This window comes from Colletotrichum gloeosporioides (genome assembly GCF_011800055.1).
Source record: "Colletotrichum gloeosporioides strain Lc1 chromosome Unknown consensus_52, whole genome shotgun sequence".
NCBI lineage: Eukaryota > Fungi > Ascomycota > Sordariomycetes > Glomerellales > Glomerellaceae > Colletotrichum > Colletotrichum gloeosporioides.
The window spans coordinates 420989-444545 of NW_025544697.1; the positions used below are offsets into that span (position 1 = coordinate 420989).

General features: G+C 55.3%; 6 protein-coding genes across 6 annotated transcripts; 3 read left to right on the forward strand and 3 right to left on the reverse strand.

The window, feature by feature from the left end:
* Nucleotides 1-957: 957 nt before the first annotated feature.
* Nucleotides 958-5294, forward strand: GCG54_00008444 (Efflux pump vrtL; the record flags this gene model as incomplete). The annotated part of the gene is made up of 6 exons (XM_045408410.1): nt 958-1357; nt 1424-2244; nt 2301-2774; nt 2879-2969; nt 3587-3913; nt 3973-5294. The coding sequence occupies 6 exons, from the start codon at nt 958-960 to the stop codon at nt 5292-5294; spliced, it is 3435 nt and encodes a 1144-aa protein (XP_045263100.1).
* Nucleotides 5295-5785: 491 nt separating this feature from the next.
* GCG54_00008445 (La protein-like) lies at nt 5786-7130 on the reverse strand (the record flags this gene model as incomplete). The annotated part of the gene is made up of 2 exons (XM_045408411.1): nt 5786-6781; nt 6843-7130. The coding sequence occupies 2 exons, from the start codon at nt 7128-7130 to the stop codon at nt 5786-5788; spliced, it is 1284 nt and encodes a 427-aa protein (XP_045263101.1).
* A 1109-nt stretch (nt 7131-8239) lies between these two features.
* On the forward strand, nt 8240-9826 carry GCG54_00008446 (37S ribosomal protein NAM9; the record flags this gene model as incomplete). The annotated part of the gene is made up of 2 exons (XM_045408412.1): nt 8240-8758; nt 8831-9826. 2 exons carry the CDS (start codon nt 8240-8242, stop codon nt 9824-9826), a joined length of 1515 nt encoding a protein of 504 aa, XP_045263102.1.
* Nucleotides 9827-11346: 1520 nt separating this feature from the next.
* GCG54_00008447 (Cell division control protein 3) lies at nt 11347-13253 on the reverse strand (the record flags this gene model as incomplete). The annotated part of the gene is made up of 5 exons (XM_045408413.1): nt 11347-11982; nt 12032-12498; nt 12559-12831; nt 12868-12948; nt 13007-13253. Coding segments are annotated over 5 exons (1704 nt in total), but the record flags the coding sequence as incomplete, so codon positions are not given.
* Nucleotides 13254-17025: 3772 nt separating this feature from the next.
* Nucleotides 17026-18943, reverse strand: GCG54_00008448 (Monooxygenase aurF; the record flags this gene model as incomplete). Its single annotated transcript, XM_045408414.1, has 7 exons — nt 17026-18024; nt 18080-18149; nt 18202-18484; nt 18539-18569; nt 18631-18659; nt 18716-18847; nt 18910-18943. The coding sequence occupies 7 exons, from the start codon at nt 18941-18943 to the stop codon at nt 17026-17028; spliced, it is 1578 nt and encodes a 525-aa protein (XP_045263104.1).
* Nucleotides 18944-20487: 1544 nt separating this feature from the next.
* GCG54_00008449 (Cytosolic phospholipase A2 zeta) lies at nt 20488-23078 on the forward strand (the record flags this gene model as incomplete). Its single annotated transcript, XM_045408415.1, has 2 exons — nt 20488-21033; nt 21087-23078. 2 exons carry the CDS (start codon nt 20488-20490, stop codon nt 23076-23078), a joined length of 2538 nt encoding a protein of 845 aa, XP_045263105.1.
* Nucleotides 23079-23557: the final 479 nt, after the last annotated feature.

Consider the following 23557-nt stretch of genomic DNA (forward strand, 5'->3'; position numbering starts at 1 on the left):
TTTCAAAGCGTATGATGTGATCGACAAGAGGAAATGAATTCCAGACAACCATTCTGGGGAGCATTAGCCATATGTCGCCAAATACTGGACTTCATTATGTGAGACACGCAACTACTTACCGATAGGCGTATAAGATTGGAACTTTTGGGCATGTCCACCCAATTTCCCGATGATCCTCTCTCCCCGTATCGCAAGGGCAACATGTCTCATTAGGATAGCACTTAAAGCGCCAACTATGAGCCACACTGTATAAGACATGGACATGCCATTTGAAAACACTTTGTTTTCCATGATCTCTGTGTCTTCAGAGGTTCAGATAACAATGTGACAACGAATCTAGACAATATGCTTGTGCTGGCACTGTGTGACCAATCTAGACAGCAAGCTCAATTAGCTGTGGTAAACAAGCAGCAGTGCAGTATGGACTTGGTCAAAGGGCCTCGCTTCTGGCATCGGCGACCATCTTTGTTTCCTCGGAGTTTCCCAAACTTTATTTCAGAACCATTACTTCCGCCAACATCACCTGAATTTATCATACTTTGAGGGACGGTCTCAAAACCTGGCAGTTGCGTCTTTCGAGCGGGAAGTGGATCAAAAGATATGACTGATCAGAATTGTGACGTTGAGTAGAGTTTGCCAGCATTATAAACCAAGGGCGTCGCATCCCACAACGTACTTACTTCAAGTCGGCAGATTTGGAAAGTATGTTCCTTGTTCCGCTTGGCCCCTGCGTATCTGCAACTCGTGCTTGACATCCCGCAACTTTCGGAAACAGAAGTTGACTCGGGTTCCATACCAGGATCAGAGCTATGGGACAAGGGACCAGCTCTAGCTCGCATTATCGACCGAAACAAGCACGATCACAGCTTCAAAAGAGCTTTGCGCTGGGCACGCTGGAACGCACCGAGAGGTAGTCAGGAGCAGTCATTCTCGCCTTCGCTTCTTACCACATCACCAATGTCTTCCACTATTGTTATCGTATTTCTTTGCGCTAGTTATGCTCTATACTCACTGCTGTGCTTGATTCGAAACATTCGAATCGCCAAAGCCATTGGCATCCCAGTGGTATGGAGCCCCATCAGCCCATTCAACCCGTTTTGGATCATCTTCAATAAACGGCTGTCCCCGATTATCCAACGTCTCCCCCTCAGCCTGGGAAGCTGGACTCAACACGATGCGCTAGACTGGACCTGGGTAGACCGCGCTCATGGAGACTCACAAGTCCATGAGAAGCTCGGCGACACCTTCGCTCATGCCACCCCAAGGGAGATCGAAATACACACGCGCGATCCTGCTGTCGCCGACGAGGTGTTACGGAAACGTGCCAATGAATTCCCCAAAATAAGCCACTATGCCAGTAAGCTACACCCAAACTTTCTCAAAGTTTCCTCGAAGAGATGTTTGCTGACAACCGTCATCACAGAGGTGCTCGATTTTCTTGGTACGAGTCTTGTCTCGTCAGATGGCGAGGACTGGGTTCGCCATCGCAAAGCCACCGTCTCTACACTGAGCGACAGAAATAATCGACTTGTCTGGACCGAAACCATCAGGCAGACGCAGCAGATGATCAAACACTACTTCTCAGCCTCGAGCGGTCGCATCATTGACCCCGTAGAAGACGTTCGAGAGGTGTATCTCCACGTTTTCACGGGGGTTTGCTTCGGTGTCAAGTACGACTTCCGCCAAGCCGCAGAAAAATACATACCGGAAGGTCACTCACGCAGCTACAAGGACTGTCTTCACACCAGTCTTAAGGACTTGCTCATTCTCCGTCTGGTGCCAAAGTGGATTTTGGATCTGCCCTTCTTGCCACATAGGATTAGCAACTTTCGCGATTCCGCACGTGAAATGCGCCAATATCTCGACGAGATGATTGCTTCTAGTAAAGAGGAGCTGGAAGAAAAGGGAACAAGAAGACGAACTCAGACGGATAATCTTCTAAGCTTCATGGTCAAGAGCAATGGCGAGATTGAGGCCGAGAACGTGAGTTCCGACGTGAGCTTGAAGCGGAATTATCTTACAGAGTCAGAGATCCGTGGGAATCTCTTCACTTACTCCCTTGGTGGGCACGAGTCTTCCGCTCATACCTTGACTTTCGCGCTCTATCTCCTTGCAGCTCTTCCACAAGAGCAAGAGTGGCTGGCAGCAGAGATCACGTCAGTCCTTGGCCAAAAGACAGACTGGCAATCTGAAGAATCATTCATGGAAGTGTTCCCTCGCTTGAAGAGATGCCAAGCTGTCATGGTGAGTACCATAATAGAGCTTTCCATGTTTGATTTGGACTCACAGGGTGATTCTAGAACGAAACCTTGCGGCTCTATCCATCAGTCTCTGTGCTGCCGAAATGCACCGGTTCAGGGTCCACGACACTTCTCGTCAGCGGGAGCGACCGACATATCCCGCCAAGTGTCAATGTCTACGTTAACATGCCCAGCATTCAAATACACAAGCCAGTTTGGGGCCCGGATGCGACATCATTCAGACCAAGCCGTTGGATCACTTCATCACAATCACATGCAGGGCTGGAAAACGAGCAGCTCCGGGCCCCCCCTGAGGGCGCATTTCTACCGTGGAGTGACGGCAAGCGTATCTGCCCCGGGAAAAGGTTCTCTCAGGTGGGCTTTGTGGCAGCGCTTGCGGCAATCTTGCTCAAGCATAGAATTGAAGTTATTCCTGATGCTGGGGAAAGCATGGGTGACGCGCGTAAACGAACGCTTAGAGTGGTCAACAACACGTATGCTGTCATGACTGTTCACATGTATGAGCCGTCATCTGTAAAGCTAGAACTTATCAAAAGATAGTAGCCGAGTGTACGGCTATTCAGTATTTAGTATCCACGGCTTTGACTTCAACTCTCCTTGTTTCGGGCCCTGTAAAGACGATGGTGACGACAGCGACGACACTGATCACGGGGAAGATATACTTCCACTCTCACTACAAAGCTCATGTTTCTGTACAAAAGGCTTCAAGTGGCTAATACGAAGTAGAGATAAATGAATCGGACGAAGGGTCTTTCTACGAGCTTAGTCCCTGAAGCTTCTTGTGCACGGTTCAGAATGAATCGCAACGACCTCCCACCGGCCCTCTCGCAACTCTCACTTCTCGGCAATCGCCCACTTCAGTACATACTTAGACAAACTCTCTTTGGCAAGTGGAAAGTCGTCTAGTAATAAGAGCCGCTCGGGTAATTCGGCATCCATTGACACCTGGGCAGCTTCCACGCGGAAACGTGAGCAGACGACTCGCGGCAAAACCCAGGATTGCTGCGTCAGCGTTATATCAGCTCGATAATAGGTTTCGGAATGCCTTCAGCCCTAGAGCTAAAAGAGTGGAAAAGATAAGCATTGACGATTTCGGCCGAAACATGTATTGGGATAGATGGAGTTGCCTGCCGAAGGGTGTCAACAGGATGAAATATGTCAAGGGTACCTTCACGAAGAATCACGGCCGCATGTTTGATCACTTTTGGGCAATACTTGAAGTCTTGTCTTAGGGTCTGTTTCTCCGCTGGTGAAACGTCTCCCTCCAATGCACCTCTGATGTTGTTGCATTTATGCGTCCACCAACGCTGAAGTCATTCGGACAGAAACACTTTGCCAGTTTGTTTCCATCAAATGCTGCATACCTATTGTGTTGGAACAAGAAACCCCAGAAGACCCAGAGCAGTTGAAGCCTGAAGAAACACCACACGCATCAATGAAGCAAGAAGGAAACGAAGCTGTGGTAGAGCATGCGCGCTCCTCAGTTGACGTCTTCTCTGCTCCTCCTGAGCTCGACAGGCACTCAACTGGAGAAGACTCAGTCGCTGCTGAAGACAAACAAGAGCCCATTCTCATCACATGGGATGGGCCGAACGACCCCCGCAGCCCCAAGAATTGGCCTTCAAAGAAGAAATGGGCAGCAGTATTCTGTGGTAAGTTGGCTTGAACTCAGGACATGACAGTCCATGTACTCACAAATCACCGTCAACAGTCTCATTCTACACCCTCCTGTCGCCAGTGTCCTCATCCATGGTCGCGCCCGCCCTGGAAGCAATAGCCCACGACCTCACCATCCCTTCCGCCTTTGAACAGATCCTCGTCCTCTCTATCTTCGTCCTCGCCTACGCCCTCGGGCCCCTCATCTGGGGCCCTCTCTCCGAGCTGTACGGCCGCATCATCATCCTCCAGCTCACAACCCTGCTCTACATGGCTTTCAACCTCGGCTGCGGCCTCGCCACCACAAAAGTCCAGCTCATCGCCTTCCGCTTCCTTGCTGGCTTCGGCGGCTCGGCACCAATGGCCGTCGGCGGCGCCGTCTTCGCAGACCTCTTCAACGCCGAGGAGCGCGGGCGAGCTATATCGATCTACTCGCTCGCGCCCCTCCTGGGCCCGGCCATCGGCCCCATCGCGGGCGGCTTCATCACGCAGGAGACCACCTGGCGCTGGATCTTCTACAGCACCACCATGTTCGCGGGCCTCGTCCAAGGGATCGGCTTGTTCGTGCTCCAAGAAACCTGCGCCCCGGTACTTCTGGTCCGCATCAAGAACCGCCTCGTCAAGGAGACGGGCAACACCGCCCTGCGCACCGAGTTCGACAACCCGGACCGCACCGTCCTCCGCGCCCTCGCCGGCGCCCTCACACGCCCGTTCCGCCTCTTCGGCACGCAGGTCATCATCCAGGCGTTGGCCGTGTACATGATGTACCTCTACGGCATCATGTACCTTGTTCTCTCCACCTTCTCGGCTCTCTGGACGACGAGGTATGGAGAGTCGACCGGCATCAGCGGGCTGAACTACATCTCGCTTGGCCTCGGCTTCTTCCTCGGGGCCCAGACATGCGCCAGGTTCCAGGACCGCGTTTACGTCGCTCTCAAGAAGCGCTACGTCCCTGACGGCGGGCCTGGGAAGCCAGAGTTTCGCGTGCCGATGATGGTTCCGGGGGCGGTTCTCGTACCCGTCGGATTGCTGATATACGGATGGTCTGCGCAGCACAAGGCCCATTGGATCCTACCTAATCTTGGCGCGGTGCTGTTCAGCGCGGGCGTCATTGTAGGGTTCCAGGGCATTCAGGCGTTCTTGGTCGATACGTATACGAGGTATGCCGCGTCTGCCATCGGCTCGGTCATGGTGCTGAGAAGCGTTGCTGGGTTTGGGTTTCCGTTGTTTGCACCGGCTTTGTACCGTAGGCTGGAATATGGGTGGGGGAATACGCTGCTGGCATTGATTGCCGTCGGTATTGGTTTGCCTGGCCCCATTCTCTTGTGGGTGTTTGGGGAGCGGCTGAGAAAGAGGAGTCAATTTGCCGCTGGCTGAGGATAATCTTATCGCAGGTTGGATGGCCCGAGGTCTTATTGTCGTAAGTCGAGTATCAATAAGGATGCGCCAACTAAAAGAAGTTAACTGATTTCCGCCATCATCAAGCGTGGATCCTGACAGGAGGCAAGCAGCGTGCAAGTGGTACAAATATCTTGATTGACTATGTTGACACCGCAAAAGAGCCGCAAGTCTGCTTGGCAGAGCAGCTGGCATTCTTGCACTTGCGACTCCAGACAGGGCACACAGTGAGGCGTTATTGAAGTAAGGCCACATGCTCATGCTATTTCATAACAACCAGACCTCTAAGCCAGCTACCTAAAGCCAAGTTCCGTGAACGCCATAGACCGTTTGCCCTTCATTTTTGTCAAACGGGCAGGTGAAGCCAAAATAAATCGATTCCCGATAGAGTGCTTTTGTAAGTGGTATCTCGTTCTTTTTTCAGATAGAGTGTGCCGTTCGCGAGGTTGTTTCCATTCTTCTCACATAACCTATGCGGCGACCTCAGTCTTGGTGTCGACCTTCTTCGCCTCGGGCTGAGCAGCGGCTCCGTCATCTTCACGGGCGCGCTTGCCGTTGTTGTTCTTGTCTTCCGCGACGGGCTCGCCCTTGTCGTTCGTGGCCTGAATAGTAGGCTTGCCGCTGCAATGGAGGTTAGTAAGATAGTCAACGGTCAAGTTTGGGGTGAAGACATACGCGTTGCGGTCGTTACCGCGCTCATTGGGATCCCTGCGGTTCTCGTTGTCACGTCCGCCCCGGCGATCACCGCCACGGCCTCTGCCACGGCCTCCACGGCCACCGCGACCTCCACGACCTCCCCTGAAGCCGTTCTTCTGGTCGTTGTCGCGGCGCTCCCTCCAGTTGTCCTTGTTGTTGTTGCCGCCACGGCCACCCCTGCGGTTGCCATCCTTGCCATCCTTGCCCTCAAAGAAGCGGCGCGACGTGTTGGGCTCGAGCTTGCCAGCGTGGATGAGGGCGCTCTTCTCCTTGACGTACTCGGTCTTGGGCATGATCTTCAGGTCGTGCTCCTTCCACTTGGGCTTGGGGTCGAGGGCGAGGAACTTCTGAGCGGCCTCCTCATCAGGGAACTCGACGAACACGGAGCCCTTGAAGAGCTTCTCCTGGGTACGGCGGAGACGGACAGAGTTGATGGGGCCGAACTTGGTGAAGAAGGCCTCAAGGTCGAACTGAGTAGAGGGCTCCTCGTCGCCGAAGCCCTTGACGTAGACGCAGCGAGCGTTGAACCTATCGTTACCAGGGGTGTAAGGCTGCTTGCGCTGGATCGTCTCTTCTCCCTCCTCGCCAGCGATCACGAGGGCGGGGCTCTCCTTAAGAGCAGCGACAACGGCGGAGTAAGGCTGGAAGCGGCGCATGCGCTTGAAGGAGGTGATCGTCTTGAGAGGAATGGCCTTGTTTTCGAAGCCACCAGTGAGCTCCCACAGGTACTTGTCATGGGGCAAGTTGCTATCTGACAGGTAGAACTCGACCTTTTGGTCAAAACGTTAGCTCGTTTGTCAACGACAGGCATCCTTGCAGAGAGGGCCTTACCTGCTTGCGGATCTCCGCCGGGTCATCTGTCTCCTGGAGGAGCGAAGCATCAAACTTAACGTTGTTCGAGTGGTTCTTATCGTCGATCTTTGCAGTCGTCTTGAGGACCTCAGGCTCCTCCTTCTTCTCCTCGGGCTTCGCCTCGCTCTCTTCAGGCTTGGCCTCGGCCTCGGTCTTCGCAGGCTCCTCGGTCTTGGCAGGTTCCTCGACCTTCGCAGGCTCCTCAGCCTGGGCGGGCGCCTCAGCGGCGACAGCTTCGATGGGCTTGGTTTCCTCGGCGGCGCTCATTGTGTGGCGAGTCGAGATTCAAGTTGGAAAAAAGTAGTCTGCACGAGGGACAATTAACGATGAAATTCCTCGAAAAAAGAAGTACTCGGTCGGGAAACAATGACTCCGTCGCGTATGACTGGATGAATAACACGGCGAAAGGTGAATTGAGGCTGGGCAAGGAGGAAGAATATTATGTGGCGGGGTACGGTCCTCGACCCCAAAGAGTCAGACAGCAGGGTAACGTGAGTAATTCGGAGACAGGAGAAAAAGAAAGCTTACAGTTTAAGAATCGGACCAATGCGATTCGGCGACCGTGGTTCGAGACGTGGGTGAGTGAGAGAAACAAGGCTGTGTTGCTGAAGAAAAGTTGCTTCGTTTCTCGTGTGGATTTTATTTGGCAGCGCGAGAAAGTAGAGAGCAGGCCGTTTCCCCAGCGAGGATTTTGCGACGAGAATTCGCATGCACGAGCAACAGCTCCAGTTTCTGCCGCAGCAGGTTGCGCGCATTCGATGCACACCGCCCGCAGCAAGTCCCACTTGGTGAGGTGGGGAGACTGAAAAAATTGACCACACGGGTGGCAGGCGAAGGGTGAATCGCGAGAGGCGCGGTACGTACCAGGACCACCCCATCCGGGAACTCTTGCTCCAAACACAGCCCAAGACTTTGCTGCTGCCTTAGGTAAGCCAACGAGAGCTTTCCACCCCTCAAGCGCGCGTTGTGGGATGTACGGTACGTACCGATTTCTTGTGTGCGGGAGATGCCGTTCCATCACCAAAAATTCGGTCTCGACGTCTCGTGCTCCTGAAGCTGTCGCCATCCCTCCGGCCCTACGAGTGCGATCACGTCCCCGTCGACACCACAATTAGCCCAAGATGAGAGCAAGAAAGCCGAGGTGGTACAGCCTTCAGTCCATGGTATGCCCCCGAACAAACCATCTTTCCCCTCGCACGAGCGTCAATTGAAGCACCCACACAACTTGCGAGGCCGCCCTCCTCGACCTCTACCTCATGCGATGCTTCTATCTATACCACGCCGCACACAACACCCTGGCTGTAAACAAAAACCGCTGACCACTATTCTACCGCCAGAAAGTCCGCCAGTCATGGAACAAATACAACCTATTCAACATGCTGATGACAAGGCTCAAACCTTTTCGCTTTAAGCAAACTCATTTCCAGCAAAAATGGGCGGCCAAGTCACTCACCCGAGGCTACCACGGCGCCAACATCAAGGAGTCCGACTGGTCTCGCATGTTCTCTCGCCGCCTTTACTCTGCCGTTGACATGCCCCCGGCCTACCTCGCCAAGTACGACGGCTCCGAACAGGCTGGCGGCCGCGGTTCCGGCCGCAAAGACCTGGATATCAACGCCGGCTCGTTCTCCCGCTCCGAGAAGGAGCGCAAACAGCGCATCATCTCAGACAGAGAGGACAAGCTTCCTTATGTCCACCCCAGGCTGGCCAAGAGGGACGACTTCTCAGAACTCCTAGGCAGACCCGTTAGGCATATGACGCCCTACATGCAAATGGCGTTTGCGCCGCTCGAGAGGAGACTAGACGTGGCCATCTTCCGTGCCATGTTCGCCAGCAGTACCCTCCAGGCGAAGCAGTTCTGCACACACGGCGCCGTCAAGGTCAACGGCAAGACGGTAAGCTTTTCCAGTCGCGTTGCACACACTCGACTCGGCCTTGACGACGACTAACACCGCCCCTCTTTTCAGATGCGCTATGGTGCTTACCTCCTGAACCCAGGCGACATGTTCCAAGTCGACGTAGACTCCGTTCTCTATGCCACTGGCCGACCCAAGACCCCCTTACACGCAAAGTGGCTCGCCGGCGAAGACTATGAAACTCTCCGGGCTGCAAAGAGGGAGGAATACCGTAACAAGAGCAACAGCTCAGAAGCAGCTGCTGAGGCCCCGGCTGAGACCGAAGCCGAGGCCTCCGAAGAGAAAGTCGAGGCTGAGTCTGCAGCCAAGGACGAGGGCGAGGAAGCAGAGGGTGAGGGCGAGGTAGCCGAGGCCACAGAGGAGCTCACTGAGGAGCAGCGCGCCGCGCAGCAGAAGAAGCAGCTTAAGGCCCTCATCAGCTCCGCCAAGGCACTCCTCTACGACGGGAATGGCCTCAACCCTCGCAAGAAGCGCCAGCTCCGTGCCTTCACGAGCGAGGTCAAGCGCGCCCTCTCCCAGGCCGGCCGCACCGCCGAGAGTGCCACCATCAGCCCCGACAACGTCATTGACCACCTCTCCTCCATGCTCAAGGACTTCAAGCTGGAGGGCAACCAGGTCGAGGCCATCATTTCCCCTGAGCAGGAGCAGCAGCAGCAGGAACAACAAGAGTCAGAGAAGGCGGAGCAAAAGGTCAGCGCCAAGAAACAAGAGACCAGGGACACCATCAAGGAGCTCATCACCAGCGACGAGGTGCGCCAGGCTGTCAAGGGCCTGTCCCTGGCCGAGCAGACGGCTCTCGCAAGCCTGCTCCGCACCAACGCCGAGAACCCCATCGACGAGTCCAAGCCGTACTGGACCCCCTGGGAACCCCGCCGCTACATGGCCCCCTTCGCCTTCATCCCTCGCTACCTCGAGGTGAACCAGAACATCTGCGCCGCCGTCTACCTCCGCCACCCCGTCGCCCGTCGTGGTTTCGCCGAAGTGCCCACACCCTTCTCTTACGAGACAAACCAGCTCGCCTTTAACTGGTACTTGAGGAGGCGGTAGACGCTTTGTTAATGATGTTTGGTTGGTGGATGAAGGACGTGGTGGTAGCATTCGCCCCTGAGGAGGGGTCCAGGCGGCATTGTACAACAGGATATAGACCCCAAGCTTCTACGACGCGAATGTAAAGGCTTAGACGTAGTCTTATATGTACATCATCTTTGGTAGAGGAAATGAAAGACTCTGCCCTTCTCCACGTTGCTCGTTGCCTGCCTTTGCTTCCAGGCCCGCCCCCACATTTCTGCCCATGTGCGTGCTACTTGGGATGTGTTGGTCGTCGTCAACATACTCTGCAAAGGATGGTAAACACCAGTATTCGTTTCTAGCATAGACACCGCCCATTTTGCCTGAAACTTTCATGTCCTGCAACGAGAAGTTTCCAGACGTCAGGTAGTAAAAGAAATGGTAGAAAGACGGCGTTGGCAGAGACGACGATAATAAAGATCACGAGGGTACAGACGAGAGTAGAGACACCGGGAATACAGGCGCCATAGTAGTCGAAATACTCTCCGCCCAGCTAAATGTATTTGCCCTAGATGTTCATCGCACTTAGGGTCTACGGTTTTCTTAGGCTGGTTGGAAGGCAACGAACGTCAACTACGAGACATCAGGCACAGGCCAGGAAGGACGCGAGGAGAGCGTCTTGACAATACTAACCCTAGTATTGCTAAATGACCTGGAAGGGTTTAGGAATCACGACGATAGAGACAGCAAGATAGACAAATTTTGGGAAACAACCCTTTTTGAACCACACAGGAACTAAGCTAACAAAGAGAGTAGACGTCAAGGAAATCAAATGCCAAGTAAGTGAAGACGCCTGTCATGCCAGACCGTCTCCTACCCCTCCCTCTCCATGACCTCATCCGAGTAAAATACAACATCAAGGGGTAAATTTGCTAGACATAAGTGGGCTCCTCCATCCAGCGTGTGCCTCTACCCACTCACCACATTGTGCGTCCACAGCGAGAGATATTAGCTGGTTCGACACCAGAAGGCGGCAAGAGTATTGAGCGTGGCGTCATAGATTATAAGAAAACCCTATTCCGAGTGGCAAGTCTTTGCGAAAGAAATGAAACCACGAGGATACTCTGCTAGCGCAAATGTGTTCGCCCAACCGACCCCATGTTTCTCCCCGAGGTCCTCCTCTCCCATGTCCGCCACAGTATGATAGGATGCGGCAAGTAGGACTACTGTTCCCGAGAACGCCTCATCGCCAGAATCAAGCCTCGCAGAAGCAATGACTCCTCGTGTTTGCTTTCGCGTCTTTCCCTCCTAGTCGGCATCAAAACCCCTTGCACGACTGCTTCGCAAAGACTTTTGGGTGATGTTGGGTTTCCGTAAGTGATTAGATGAGGGTTGTGATTAAAAGAGGTCGAGAGAAAAAGGGGTGATAAGAAAGAACAAGAAGAGAACCGACAAAGAGGCGCGTTGTGCTGGTATTGTATGGGCATCATGGGTACTTAGACATGGGTCGTAGAAAGAAGAATGCGAACAAGTGGCGTCAAGAGACCGGCAAAGAAGTCTTAGCGGAGCGAGAAACCCTTCCGCTTGCCTTCCTTCTCGATGGGCCGGCCGCTTTCGACCCTTTGCTTCTTCTCCTCGAGCTCCATGCGTTGGCGCTCGAGCTGCTCCTTCATCTCCCTGTGGCGCGAGTAGAGCTCCTCTTCGCTCTGCTTCAGCTTGCTCTCCTTTTCGGCGACCTTCTGCTGGAAGACCATCTTCATCTCGGCCTCCATCTTGGCGAGCTTCTGCTCGTGCAGGTGGCGCTCCTCCTCCTGCTTGACAGCGGGGTTGACCTCCTTGAAAACGCTGGGGTCCTGGGACACGCCCATTCCAATGAGCTTGTCGGTACGGTAGTTCTCGTACAGGCTGTTGTTGGTGTGCTCCTTGAGCTCCTCCATGTGGGTGCGGATAAGCATCTGGCGAAGCTTGACGAAGTCGCAGTGCTCCTCGTTGTCGACCTCAATCACACCCCAGGGGTATGAACGGCCGCGAACCTTGCGTCCATCCGCGTTGGTGATCTCGTTGGTAGCACCGACAACAGCGAACGGGACCTTGGACATGATCTCGTTGTTCTCAGCAATGGTCTCCTCATCATCGAGCTCGTAGCGAGGGCCCTCGAAAATCTGGATACCGTGGTACTTGATGTCGGACAGAATCTGGAGGGGTTAGATTTTGAGCTTTAGGGGGGAATTGAATGGGACATACTCTGGACTTAAAGTTGGCAATCTCCTCGTCGGTGAGGGTGTCAGCCTTAGCAATGACGGGGATCAGGTTGACCTTGGTGTGAAGGCGACGCATGACCTCAATGTCGAGAGGCTTCAGGGAGTGGCCAGTGGGCTGGATGAAGAAGACACAGGCATGGATGCGGTTGTCAACGATGTTCATGCGGTTGACCTTGTTCTCGGCGTCGAGGTATGCGTCGTAACGCTGCTCGATGTTGTCGACAATGGGACGCCACGACTCGTCGTTGTTGACAAAGTCGCCAAAGCCGGGGGTGTCGACGACGGTCAGACGGAGGCGGACGCCGGCCTCCTCAATGTCGGCGCTGATGGACTGAATGGTAACAGTCTTCGGGATAATGTCGAGGCTAGGTCCCTTGCGCTCCTTGGGAGGGTAGAGGGAAGTGTTGAAGAGGGTGTTCACCAGAGTGGACTTTCCGAGGCCAGATTCACCTGTACGCCACTTGTAAGAGAGTGTTCAAGACAAAACGAAGCTGTCTAGAAGAGACTTACCAACAACCATGACGTTGAAGTTGAAACCCTTGCGGACACTCTTGCGGTGCCATTGGTTAGGCAGGTTAGCGAAGCCGACATAGCCCGTCAGCTTGCGGCGAACAATGTTCCTAAGATCGCTGGAAGGCGCCGCCATAGGGGGCACAACACCGCCAGCTAAGGACGCGTTAGAAATGGCTTCTTCGATCTCGTTCGCAGAAACAAGCTTGCCGGCGGGGGGCGACGCCGGCGCCGCCGAGGGCGGCGGGGAGGTAGCAGGAGAACCTTCGGAGGCTATTTACGCAATCATGTCAGCGCTCATGCTCGTACCGTAGTAACGAGTGGTAAGTATGTTTGGCAAGGCATAGGCAAGAGGATCTTCTCTAACCCGGTGGCCGTTCAGAGACGTGTCTGGCGGGATCGTCGTTCTCTTTGCCAGGTTGTGAAAGCCGACTAGCAGACGACGGACCGGGCTGTCCGTCGCTGTTGGGTTTACCCACGTCGAGCATGGACCGAATGATTTGAAATTGCGTAGTGGGAGACGACCCTGCTTTTGACTGCTGTTTGATTTTCATTGTGAAATCGGCGTCCTTATCTCTCCACCCAACGGTCTTGCCCTTGCCCTTGCGGTCCTTGGAGGGATTGTCCGAATTGTTGGCCAATGTGTATGTCGTTTTGTTTGGGTACTCGGAGTAGGGCAGGTTGATATCTCTGGTCTACCAATAAAGGACCAAAAAAGGGGAAACCAAGAAATGGTAGATGGTGGAACGAATGTGGTCGGGTAAAGAGAAGTGAGGTGATGTTGTTGAGAGATCGATCCTGAAACTCGATCGATCCGGAGCGGGAGGTAGAAACAGTCCAACGAGGCCATGTGGTCGTCGCTTGCCGCAGATGGATCCAGTGCCCTCTTGCCTCGCCTTGCCATAGTCTCACAATCTTCGTCTCCGGGAAGGAAGGGGGCTTACCCATATCGAATACGCGGGGAGCAGTCAAGGTTGAGAAGGAATTGGTCGAGAAGAAAAGTCTGGGGAGCGGAAGAAAGAGTTAGCTATGCCGCAAAGATGGAAGAGGCTCGGGGGAAACAAAGATCGAGTAAGGAGGTGAAGTGGACAGGGAGGAGCATGATCGGAGGCAGAAGGACGTCAGGAGCAGACCGCGCGGCAGCAAGATCAAGCCAGGAGGTCGAAGGAATGGCGCGAACAGGAGAGATGGGGTGATGAAATAGGATATTATCCTGCCTCGTAATTCATGGCAGGAGGTATTCGCAGAGAAATCGTGAAGGAAACACGTACGTACCTGGACGTCTACGAAGTAGTCGCGTGTCAAGGAGTGTCGCAGAAGGGGAAAAGGTTAACGAGAGAAAGGGGGCAGCAACGTCAGGTGATGGCGATGGACTGCAAAGGACAATTGGGGTGGAAATTTCTCGTGCCCTGAGGGAAGAGATACTGACGATGCTCGAAGCAGTATCGATGATGTCGAAGGGGAAGGGAAGAATCACAACCTCAGGGAGAGAGAGTGTGGTGGTTGCGAAAGGTGTGAGGTTAGGTAGAGTAGGTCGGTCAGGTAAGGTAGGACGACGAAGGTACGACTACGTTTTAGGTGGAAGGGGAAATTTGGGGTGCGACGGGGACAGGAAAGATTTGGGCTGTGCGGTGCGACCCCGTCCCGTTTCTCCCACGGTGGCAGACAGTGCAGAGCAGGTGCAGCGTCCCTTCCCTTTCCTTCCCGGTCCTCTTCCCGTTCACGCTGCTGCTGCTGCTGCTGCCGCCGCCACTACCTAGGTACCTACCTGGGGACCTTGGACCGCTGCACCTGTGCTTCGGCTCCCGTTCGCTGCATGAGGTGGTGCTGGCAGCGCGGATGCTGCAGCGAGCTGCCCTTCTGTTCCCAGTGGCATCGTCTGTGTACAGGGACCAGCATGTGCTGTAAAGGTTGGGAGGGTGGCCTGCTGCTGGCCGCTGCGTGGTCGACGAGCACGTTGCTGCTCCCTTCACGCTGGGAGCAAAAGGGGGTTGAGCTGTTCTAATCCCAGTCTGGCTAGCTTGGCTTGGGTGGGGTAGGTGGCAGGGGTATTGGATGGAGAAAGAGAATTAGAGACCGGGGCTGCCTTCATTGAAAGCCTCTGATTGGCTCACGAGTGGAGGTCGTAATGAAGCATCAGGAAAAAAAAAACCGCCAAAAGGAGGCCCTTGGAGATTGGGGACGACCGACTCGAATTTCATGAGGACGGGGGAGATTTGCTCGGTTGGCCCCGTGGTTCACAGATGGTTCACAGATCACATAGCAGACGGACAAAAGTAACGGTTGTTCAACGGAAGACCCGACTTGTCGTTCTAGATGCTCCCTCTTCCCATAGGCAGCCATCAGTTAGTTACCTTACCTGGAAGGCAGCTGAGGACCCCTTCATCATGCCTGTGCTTGGGCGGCGGACTACGCGATAATCTAATCCTGCTCCGAATTCGTACACGGCATGGCCTTACCAGCATGTCTGCTCCACTCTCATAGTGTTTGCCGGCAATGGGGGCCAACGGAAGAAACAATCTGGGGCGTTTGGGCAGCCTAGGCTTTAGCCTCTCTCTACGGACGACGTACGGATACCCTCTGGGCTCTGCCAGCTGCGTACGGATACCCAACAAGTCAATTCGCAGGTGTCCGTGATGGCTTGCAACAATGACAGGTGAACCGTCAGGGTGAAACGACAAGCACCGGTTGAGTTTTTCAGAGCCGCCTTCTGTGCTGTGTCCCATGTGCATTGGTGGCCGATGTGCATAAAGTCCTTGCCTTTAAGGTACTGTCAACAATGCGAGCAAGCTGCAAACTTACGTATTCGGGCTTTGGGAATGGGACGAAAATGAGACGGCCCAGCTGCTGGCTAACTCTGCTGTACTCTTTGACGAATGCCTCTGGCCGCCGCCATTACGGAATCCCGCTGCCCACCTACCTACCTTGAGTGCCTCTGGAAGTTAAGTCGCCTCAATGTTAGTAAGGCAGGTAGCATGTTCTGCTGGCGTGTGGCAGCAGACGCGCTCTGATTAGGCGTTCGTGAATGTGGCGTCTGGTCGCATTGAGAGCCAGGAAAGCATCAAACCGACCTCCAATTTCCACGTCTCAACCATGATCCATGGGACGAAGAAACAGCGACACCAGCGCCTGCGCCGGGACCACCGTGGATTCACAATATGGATACCCAACTGAGAGTGGGCTGTGGACACGGGATGCACCTGTGGACTGAGGTGCCCGGTGCAATTGAGATTCTGCTTGGGTGTAATGGAGACGCGGGAAATGGAAACGGTCGGACGTCGGTCACAAGCGACAAGTCACCATCAATTGCAGATATTCTGCTCTTTTTCGACCCGTCAACCGTCAACCCCATGCCCGCCAATGCCTTCAAGTCCCTCACACAATTTTTTTTGACAAATTGCCCGTCGTCTCAATGCGCCTCAGGCAGCCGCCCCAACACGAAGGGGACCTCTTTGGCATCGCGGGACGTACCCTTAAGCGAGAGCCGGCTCCCGGTTGGCGGTGGATCCGGGCTTCAGCTAGGCAGGAACGGGAAAATGTTGGTCCCGACGCACAAGCCACTTCCTGACACCCCCGGCTCCATTGGCTCCTCTGATATGCTGCAAGCTTCATTCACATCAGGTCTTCACACCCCTTCATCTGCTTGGCCACTTTTACTTGCAGGAAACCCCCGTGTGCCTGCAGGAGCAGTCCCTGGATCGCGACCACACCAACAGGAGCCCTTCCGCCAGCTGCCAGGCCAGCCAACAAGCCAGCCCGGTCAAGCCTGCCTCTGCTTCCCGTCGGGGGTCTCCTCCCATCGGGACTTGCCAGTCAGTCGTGTCTCCAAAAATACCAACACAGCACACGACGTCTGCCGAAGACTGATCCCCGCCGCTAGCTGCACGGAACGGCTCCCCAGTGCACCGATGCGCAGCCACTGTTAGCCATCCACATCATGGCCTTACACACCTATCACGCTGCCCATACGAAGGAACTGCAATCGTTGACACTTGCATGTACGAGGTAGTGCTGGCGACGACGTTTCCCTGTTTCTTGCGACGGGAATGCTCCTCCATCGTGCCAAGTGGCGTGTCATTGGCCGAGCAGATCCTACGTCTCGAGACGATAGTGGTTGCTTCGTCTATGATTTGCGTACTCACTCAGTATACAAGTACATTAGTCCAGCTGGTCCTGCAATCGCAAGTCGACAGACCAGACTGCAGGATCAAGCCAGATAAGAAACCTGATGCAGGTCTGGCAGCCCGCTTTGCCGTGTCTCGGGTCTCACTGTCTCGCCCAAACACCTTGCGTCTGTTTCGTCAGCCCGTCGACCGCATTGGCGCAAATCTGCCCGCGACAGACAAGAAGCAAACACGACCAAAAAAATTCCAAGATATATGTTTGGTTGGTTGGCACGCTCGCAAACACCAATCAATCCCGCACCATTTTGTTTCGCCCCTGGCAAGCCGTTCCTTCAAACCTCGATCAAGCCGTCTTTTTCTTGTCTTTCTTTGGAAACATCTTGTCTCTATCCTCGTTGACTTTAATGATGGCCTCCCTTGCTCCCGGCCACGTCTTCCGCTTGCCCGTCTCGAAGAGGCGGTAGATATGCGGCGAATAAGCCCCCCACGCTACCAGCCGGTAGAACTTCCGGTCCTGCCACCAGAACTGCCACCCTTTCCAACCCCAGCCCAGGTACTCATGCATACCAGTGCCTGCCATCTCGTGGACGAATCTGAACCACGGATACTGCTGGCCAGACCCGAGGGGCGCTCCAGCAAAGGCTCGAAACCTTTTCCAAGTCCACTTTTGGTACGCTGCGGTGCTGCGGCGCATCTCCGCCTTGGACGGCAACGAAGAGTTGCCCACCCATACCTGTGCGATAGCCATTGCCTGGAGCTCACGGTACGATGCCGCATTGTCGCCGACAGTGCAGTAGCTCACGCAAGCGAGAGAATCCGGGTAGTCGATGGCAAAGATGTTTTGGTACAGATTCGGGAGGGGCGGGGCCTTCGGATCCGGGGCCGGGGTGTGGGATAAATCCGGCAGAAGTGAGAAATCCGGCCGGTACCCGGTAGCCGCGACGATGACGTCCACATCCTCGATGATCCTCCCGTCGTCCAGCTGGACGGAATTCGGTCCCACGATGCGCGTCAACCCCCGAACCGACTCGGCACGGCCTTCTCGAAGACGCGAGAACAGATCATCGTTGACCACAATGACGCTGAGGCTGAGTTTCAGACTGGGCGACGGCTCGAACCCCCAGCCTGGATCCTGTTTCCCGAGGATCATGGAATTCTTCTTGATGACAGACTCGGTAAGGAGACTAAATATACCCGGGAGGAAGTGCTCCAACCAGTGGCCGAAACGAGAAGTACGCCACGACATCACAGCATCTAGAGGGCCGTCCTGATTCATGCGAGGAATTATTTTCGCACCTCGTCTGTGTGACAGATACACTTTCGAGGCGTAGTCTGCGAGTTCCTGGTGATCGCATAAACAAGTGAAGTTGGATCAGCCAACAGGGGCGCATACTCACCACGACAGTATCACAAGCCGTATTCCCAATGCCCATGACGATCACATTCTTGTCTTTGAGCCCCTCTGGCCTGTTCGTGATATTAGCCAATTCCCGGCACTTTTCAAACCGGGCCTACTTACCCTTTGTAGGCTTGAGAGTGCATGAACTTCCCCTCGAACTGGTCCAGATTCTCAATAACTGGATATACCGGCGTTGTCTCCGACCCACTAGCAAGCACAACTCTGTCAAATGGCCGCGGCGTCGCTTCGCCTTTGATGTGCACCACCCACTTGCCTTTCTCCTGGTTCCTCTGGATCAAGTCTACATCCGCGTTGAAAACGATGTTATCGTAAAGCTCAAAGTTTTTGGCATACATCTTGTAGTAGTCAGACCACTCTTGCGCCGAGATGTGGGCAGGATAGTCTACGCCGCCGTCAGAATCCGGGAGACAAAGCTGACCAAGACGAATAGACTTACGGTCAGGAAACGGAAAGTCGGACATGTACGACTGCATGCCTTCATTAGCTGCACGTCAACGCCAGCAAGGATGTTCTATCTTCCGAACTGACTATGAATTTGCTAATTTGCGACTTTGTCCCTGGACTCGGTCAGCCTGATCAATCTCGACATATTCGATGTGTGGTTTGCACTTACACGCCATCGCCGAGGTGACGGACGGGTCGTCCGAGAACGTCCACAAGCCGCCCACATCAGACCGCTTCTCGAACAGCGTCACGTCGAAGCCGACCTCGCGAAGCTCTTTCAGGGCAGAAAGACCTCCCGGTCCTGTTTGGCTCGGATATCAGTCCGGGCACGAGTCTTCTTTCCGGCTGGGGAGGACCACGCACCTGCGCCAATGACGGCAACCGTTCCTCGGGACATGGTGAACTTGGAATATCCCCACAGACGTTTTGATGCAGGGAACAGATTTATGTTGTTGCTGTTGGATATGAACGCAATTCCAACTGCAACGTTAAAATGAAAGAAGCCTCGTCGTCGGGGGATTTTAAGTATAAGCGTCAGCACTCGGTGTGGCAAGTTGGGCCGGTGGGCGGCTCCCGAGACTAGCTCATCCCGGGTGTCTGGGTAGGCACCGCCGTCGCTGAATTCAATGAAGTGAGGCTCAGCGCACCGGAATCCCAGAGCGAAAAATTGAACAGAGTTGATCTGTCACCTCATGGGTAGCCATACGTAGATAAAGCTTCGGACGAGTGCTTGGGTGAGAGCATTCGGAAGCGGGGTTGAAATCCAGGGCTGTCGTTGAGTTCTGATGCCTCCAACGTTACACGGCACGTCCAACACGCTCCGTTCTCCCCATTTAGCTGCATTTCATTCTGGTCGCCAGAATTTTGTGCTTGACATTGATATTTAAGCTCGGGCTACTTGCAACGGCAGAAGTTAATCCTGCGGCGGCAACATTACCTGTAAATGGAAGCAGAAGGGCTACTACGTGAATGCGACAAAGGAGCTATGGGCTTCAGAATATCCAGTTGAGTATCTACAATTCTGCTGCAATTCCGAGACTCATTTTTTTGAGCCGGTGAGAAGCTTGGGTCCGGTTCGTCCGATGAAGCAGATCGCCAGTTGGGCCACAGCTAAGATGGCAGCTCTTTGACATCCCATGTTGGCCCACGGTTAGCCCTTGGTTGACAACAATAACAGAAGTCTGCTTGTTCTTCCCAATGATCAGTTGCGAAGTCATCTGCAGATTCTGCGTGCTTCTACTGCATGGTAGGCTCAGACACGCAGCGCGCCGTGACGATGACAGTTGAGGCCCGTCATCGTCACATGGCAGAAGGTGACAGAGGGTCGGGCGACAGGTCGCAGGCTCCACAAGCTGGGCCACAGCGGTGCGCAGCGGACGTTCAGGTCCACCAATGTAATTGGCGAATCAAGCCTTCCGGAGCATTCTCAACGGACGGTGGAGATTTCCCTGTCATAGCGCGGGACTTGCGCTGCACACGACGGACTCCCGGTGGGCACAGGTATCGTCTTAATCCCATCCGATCAACAGGTCCGCAACCTTCAGACCCCCTTGCCTGTCCTTGCTTCTGATCCACCGATTTCAATCATGCCTCAATGATGTCAACAGCAGACCAGGGTCAGCAGAGAAGTTGTTGAGTTCACAGCCTCGCGCCTCGTCGCTGGCCGCGCGCCTTTCTTCAAAGGGTTTTTTTTATAATTCTCTCATTGCGACAAAAACAAAACTCTTGATACCAAAGAAAAACATGAAAATCCCGCCGCAGCCGTAGAGCCCATTTCCACAGCTCTGGTATTGAACCAGCACCACACTCTCAACACCACACCAATCTTTTCTCCCCGCGCCAATTGCTGATCTCCAACCAACACCCACGACCGCCAGGGCCCGTCCGGCCAGTCATGTTACAGATCTCCAGCCTCAACCCGACGAACCCAAGATCGCCAAGATGAGGTTATTCACGGCGTATTCCCGCCAACACGCCGCCGCCCTGCTCCTCCGCCGCGCACCCGCAGCGCCGTCGGCGGCCGGCAAGATGAGGAGCTTCCACCACGTTACCGTCGGCCGCATCAGGACACACGACCTCCTCCCCCGCCGGAGGCCCACGCTGCAGTCGCAGCACGGCTTCTTCACGGCCAGCGACAAGGGCCCCGAGGGATCCGGCAGCAACGGCAACAACGGCAAGAAAAAGGCAGCTACCACCTCTCTCCCCGTCGCCGTGCTCACTGGCGGGCTTTTTGTTTGGTGGCTGTACCCGTCTGACGACTTTCAGCGCCTATCGATCGCGCCGACGGACCAGCAGAGCGCCGCCGCGCGCGGCGGCTCGCCGGAGCAGAAGAAGGCGAACGAGTCGGCGTGGTACAACTTTGCGCTCAAGTTTGAGAACCTGTCCGATGCCACCGACGTCGAGTGGACCGCTGACAAAATTGTTGGGTTCATCCTCCCGGAATGGTCCAAGGGAGTACCCGGCTATATCCGGAAACTCCAGAGAGAGGTGAGTGAATGGTCCGGGTTTTGAACGGGAAAAGTATGCTGATTGTATCCAAGCTGTCCATGTCACCCGGTTCTCTCGCTGATGAGATTTGGCAAGAGGCTCATGATCCCTTCATCAACCCCGAGGTGCAGTACAGCGCCCGGGTGAGGGTGTCCAACGACCTCTGCGATGAGGAGAAGGAGTTTTTGTCGAGGAGAAAGATGGTCACGACAATGGCCTTGGCCAAGTATCTCGACATTGACGAGAAGGACGTCCACCCCGAAGACGTCCCCACCATCGCCATGTGCGGCTCAGGCGGCGGGCTGAGAGCCCTCGTCGCCGGCACAGGATCCATGCTCGCTGCCGATGAGGACGGACTCTTCGACTGCGTTACTTACACATCTGGTGTCAGCGGCTCCTGCTGGCTCCAGACGCTGTACCACTCGTCCATCTCGCACGGCAGCCTCGGCCGCGTCCTGCAGCATCTCAAGGCCCGGGCGGGCATCCACATCGCCTACCCGCCTGTCGCCTTCCAGACTCTCCTGTCTGCGCCGACGAGCAAATACCTCCTTAGCGGCCTCGTCGAGAAGCTGAAGGGTGATCCGAACGCCGACTTTGGCCTCGTCGACGTTTACGGCTTACTGTTGGCGGCAAGGTACCTCGTCCCCAGAGGCGACCTCGAAGTGAACGACCGGGACTTCAAACTCTCCAACCAGAGGGAGTACATCAAGTACGGGCAGAACCCGCTGCCCATCTACACGGCCGTCCGCCACGAAATCCCAGACGTCGACGTTGACGGCGCCGTAGGCGCCCCCGCCACCTCGGAGGCAGCCAAGGAGGTTGCAAAGAAGGAGGCCTGGTTCCAGTGGTTCGAGATCACGCCCTACGAGTTCTTCTGCGAGGAGTTCTCCGCCGGCATCCCCACCTGGGCCATGGGCCGCCGCTTCGACAACGGCGTCGACGTGCCCCCCGAGGAGGGCTTCCACCTGCCCGAGACCCGCATGCCGTTCCTCCTCGGGGTCTTCGGCAGCGCCTTCTGCGCGACCCTCAGCCACTACTACCACGAAATCAGGCCCCTCGTCCAGAGCCTCACCGGCTTCGGCACCCTCGACGAGATGATCTATGGCTACAACGAGGACCTCAGCAAGGTCCACCCCATCGACCCCGGCACGGTCGCCAACTTCGCGTACGGCATGGAGGGCAAGCTGCCCAAGACCGCGCCGAAGAGCATCTTCGGCACCGAGTACATCCAGCTCATGGACGCCGGCATGTCCAACAACCTCCCCATCTATCCGCTCCTCCGCCCCGGCCGCGACGTCGACGTCCTCGTCGCTTTCGACGCCTCCGCCGATATGAAGACGGACAACTGGCTCGCCGTCGCCGACGGCTACGCCCGCCAGCGCGGCATCAAGGGCTGGCCCGTCGGCGTCGGCTGGCCGAAGGCAGGCGAGTCCCCCAAGCAGGTCGACGACGAGCTCAGGAAGGCCGAGGCCGCGTCCTCCACCGAGGCGGACCGCAAGCTCCACGACGCCCAGCAGCACCAGATCGACCACCAGGCCGAGCACCCGCACCCGACGCCCGACGAGGACACCGCCAAGGGCCAGGCAGTCAAGTTCACCCCGGGCGACCAGGAATCCGGCGAGCTGGGCTACTGCACCGTTTGGGTCGGCACCACGCAGGAGCGGTCCTCGAAGCCGCCGCCGCCGTCCAAGGCCATCGACGAGCGCTCCTCGTGGCAGCTGATGGAGCCCGACGCCGGCATCGCCATCGTCTACCTACCCTTCCTGGCCAACCCGAAAGTCCCGGGGATCAACCCGGGCACGACGGACTACCTCAGCACGTGGAACTTTGTCTACACGCCCGAGCAGATCGACAACGTCGTCGCGCTGGCGCGGGCCAACTACGCCGAGGGGCGGGAGCAGATCCGCGGCACGGTAAGGGCGGTCTACGAGCGCAAGAGGAAGCTCAGGCTGGAGCGGGAGGAGAAGGCGAAGAAGGACAGGTACAGGAGACTGGTGCAGAGGGGCATGGCGCACAAGTTGGGAGAGGGAGATCAGTTTAGTTGAGCAGCTTCGCCACTGGAGTTTTTTTGGTAAAGGGGGAGAGTTGATACCCGGGGAAAAGAGAGGGAGCCTTGTGTGAATAGGAGTGTACTTCGTTTGTAATACTGTCAGAATAGCCAGCTGTCTTAATGATCAGATTCACCAACTCATCGAGCTCTTTACGTCTTGTTCAATTCAGCGTGGTCATCTCTTCAACATCTTCAATTTGTGCAGTCTTGACTCAAAAGTCGCCCCGTTTCGAGGAGTGTGTCATTGTTTTTACAGATCTATTCATCTTACAGAGACATGCGTAACCTTTTTTTCCACATGTCCTTGTTCAAAAATGTACACTGCCAGACGGCATTCGGTGTCCCGGTCATCACCCATCCGCCGCGCCAAGGCAGTCCTTCTCATCCTTCGTCCTCATCCCATGGGCAATTACACATGATGCTTTTCGTCTACCGCTTCTTCCTCCCCCCAACACCCATCCTCTCTTCCTCTCT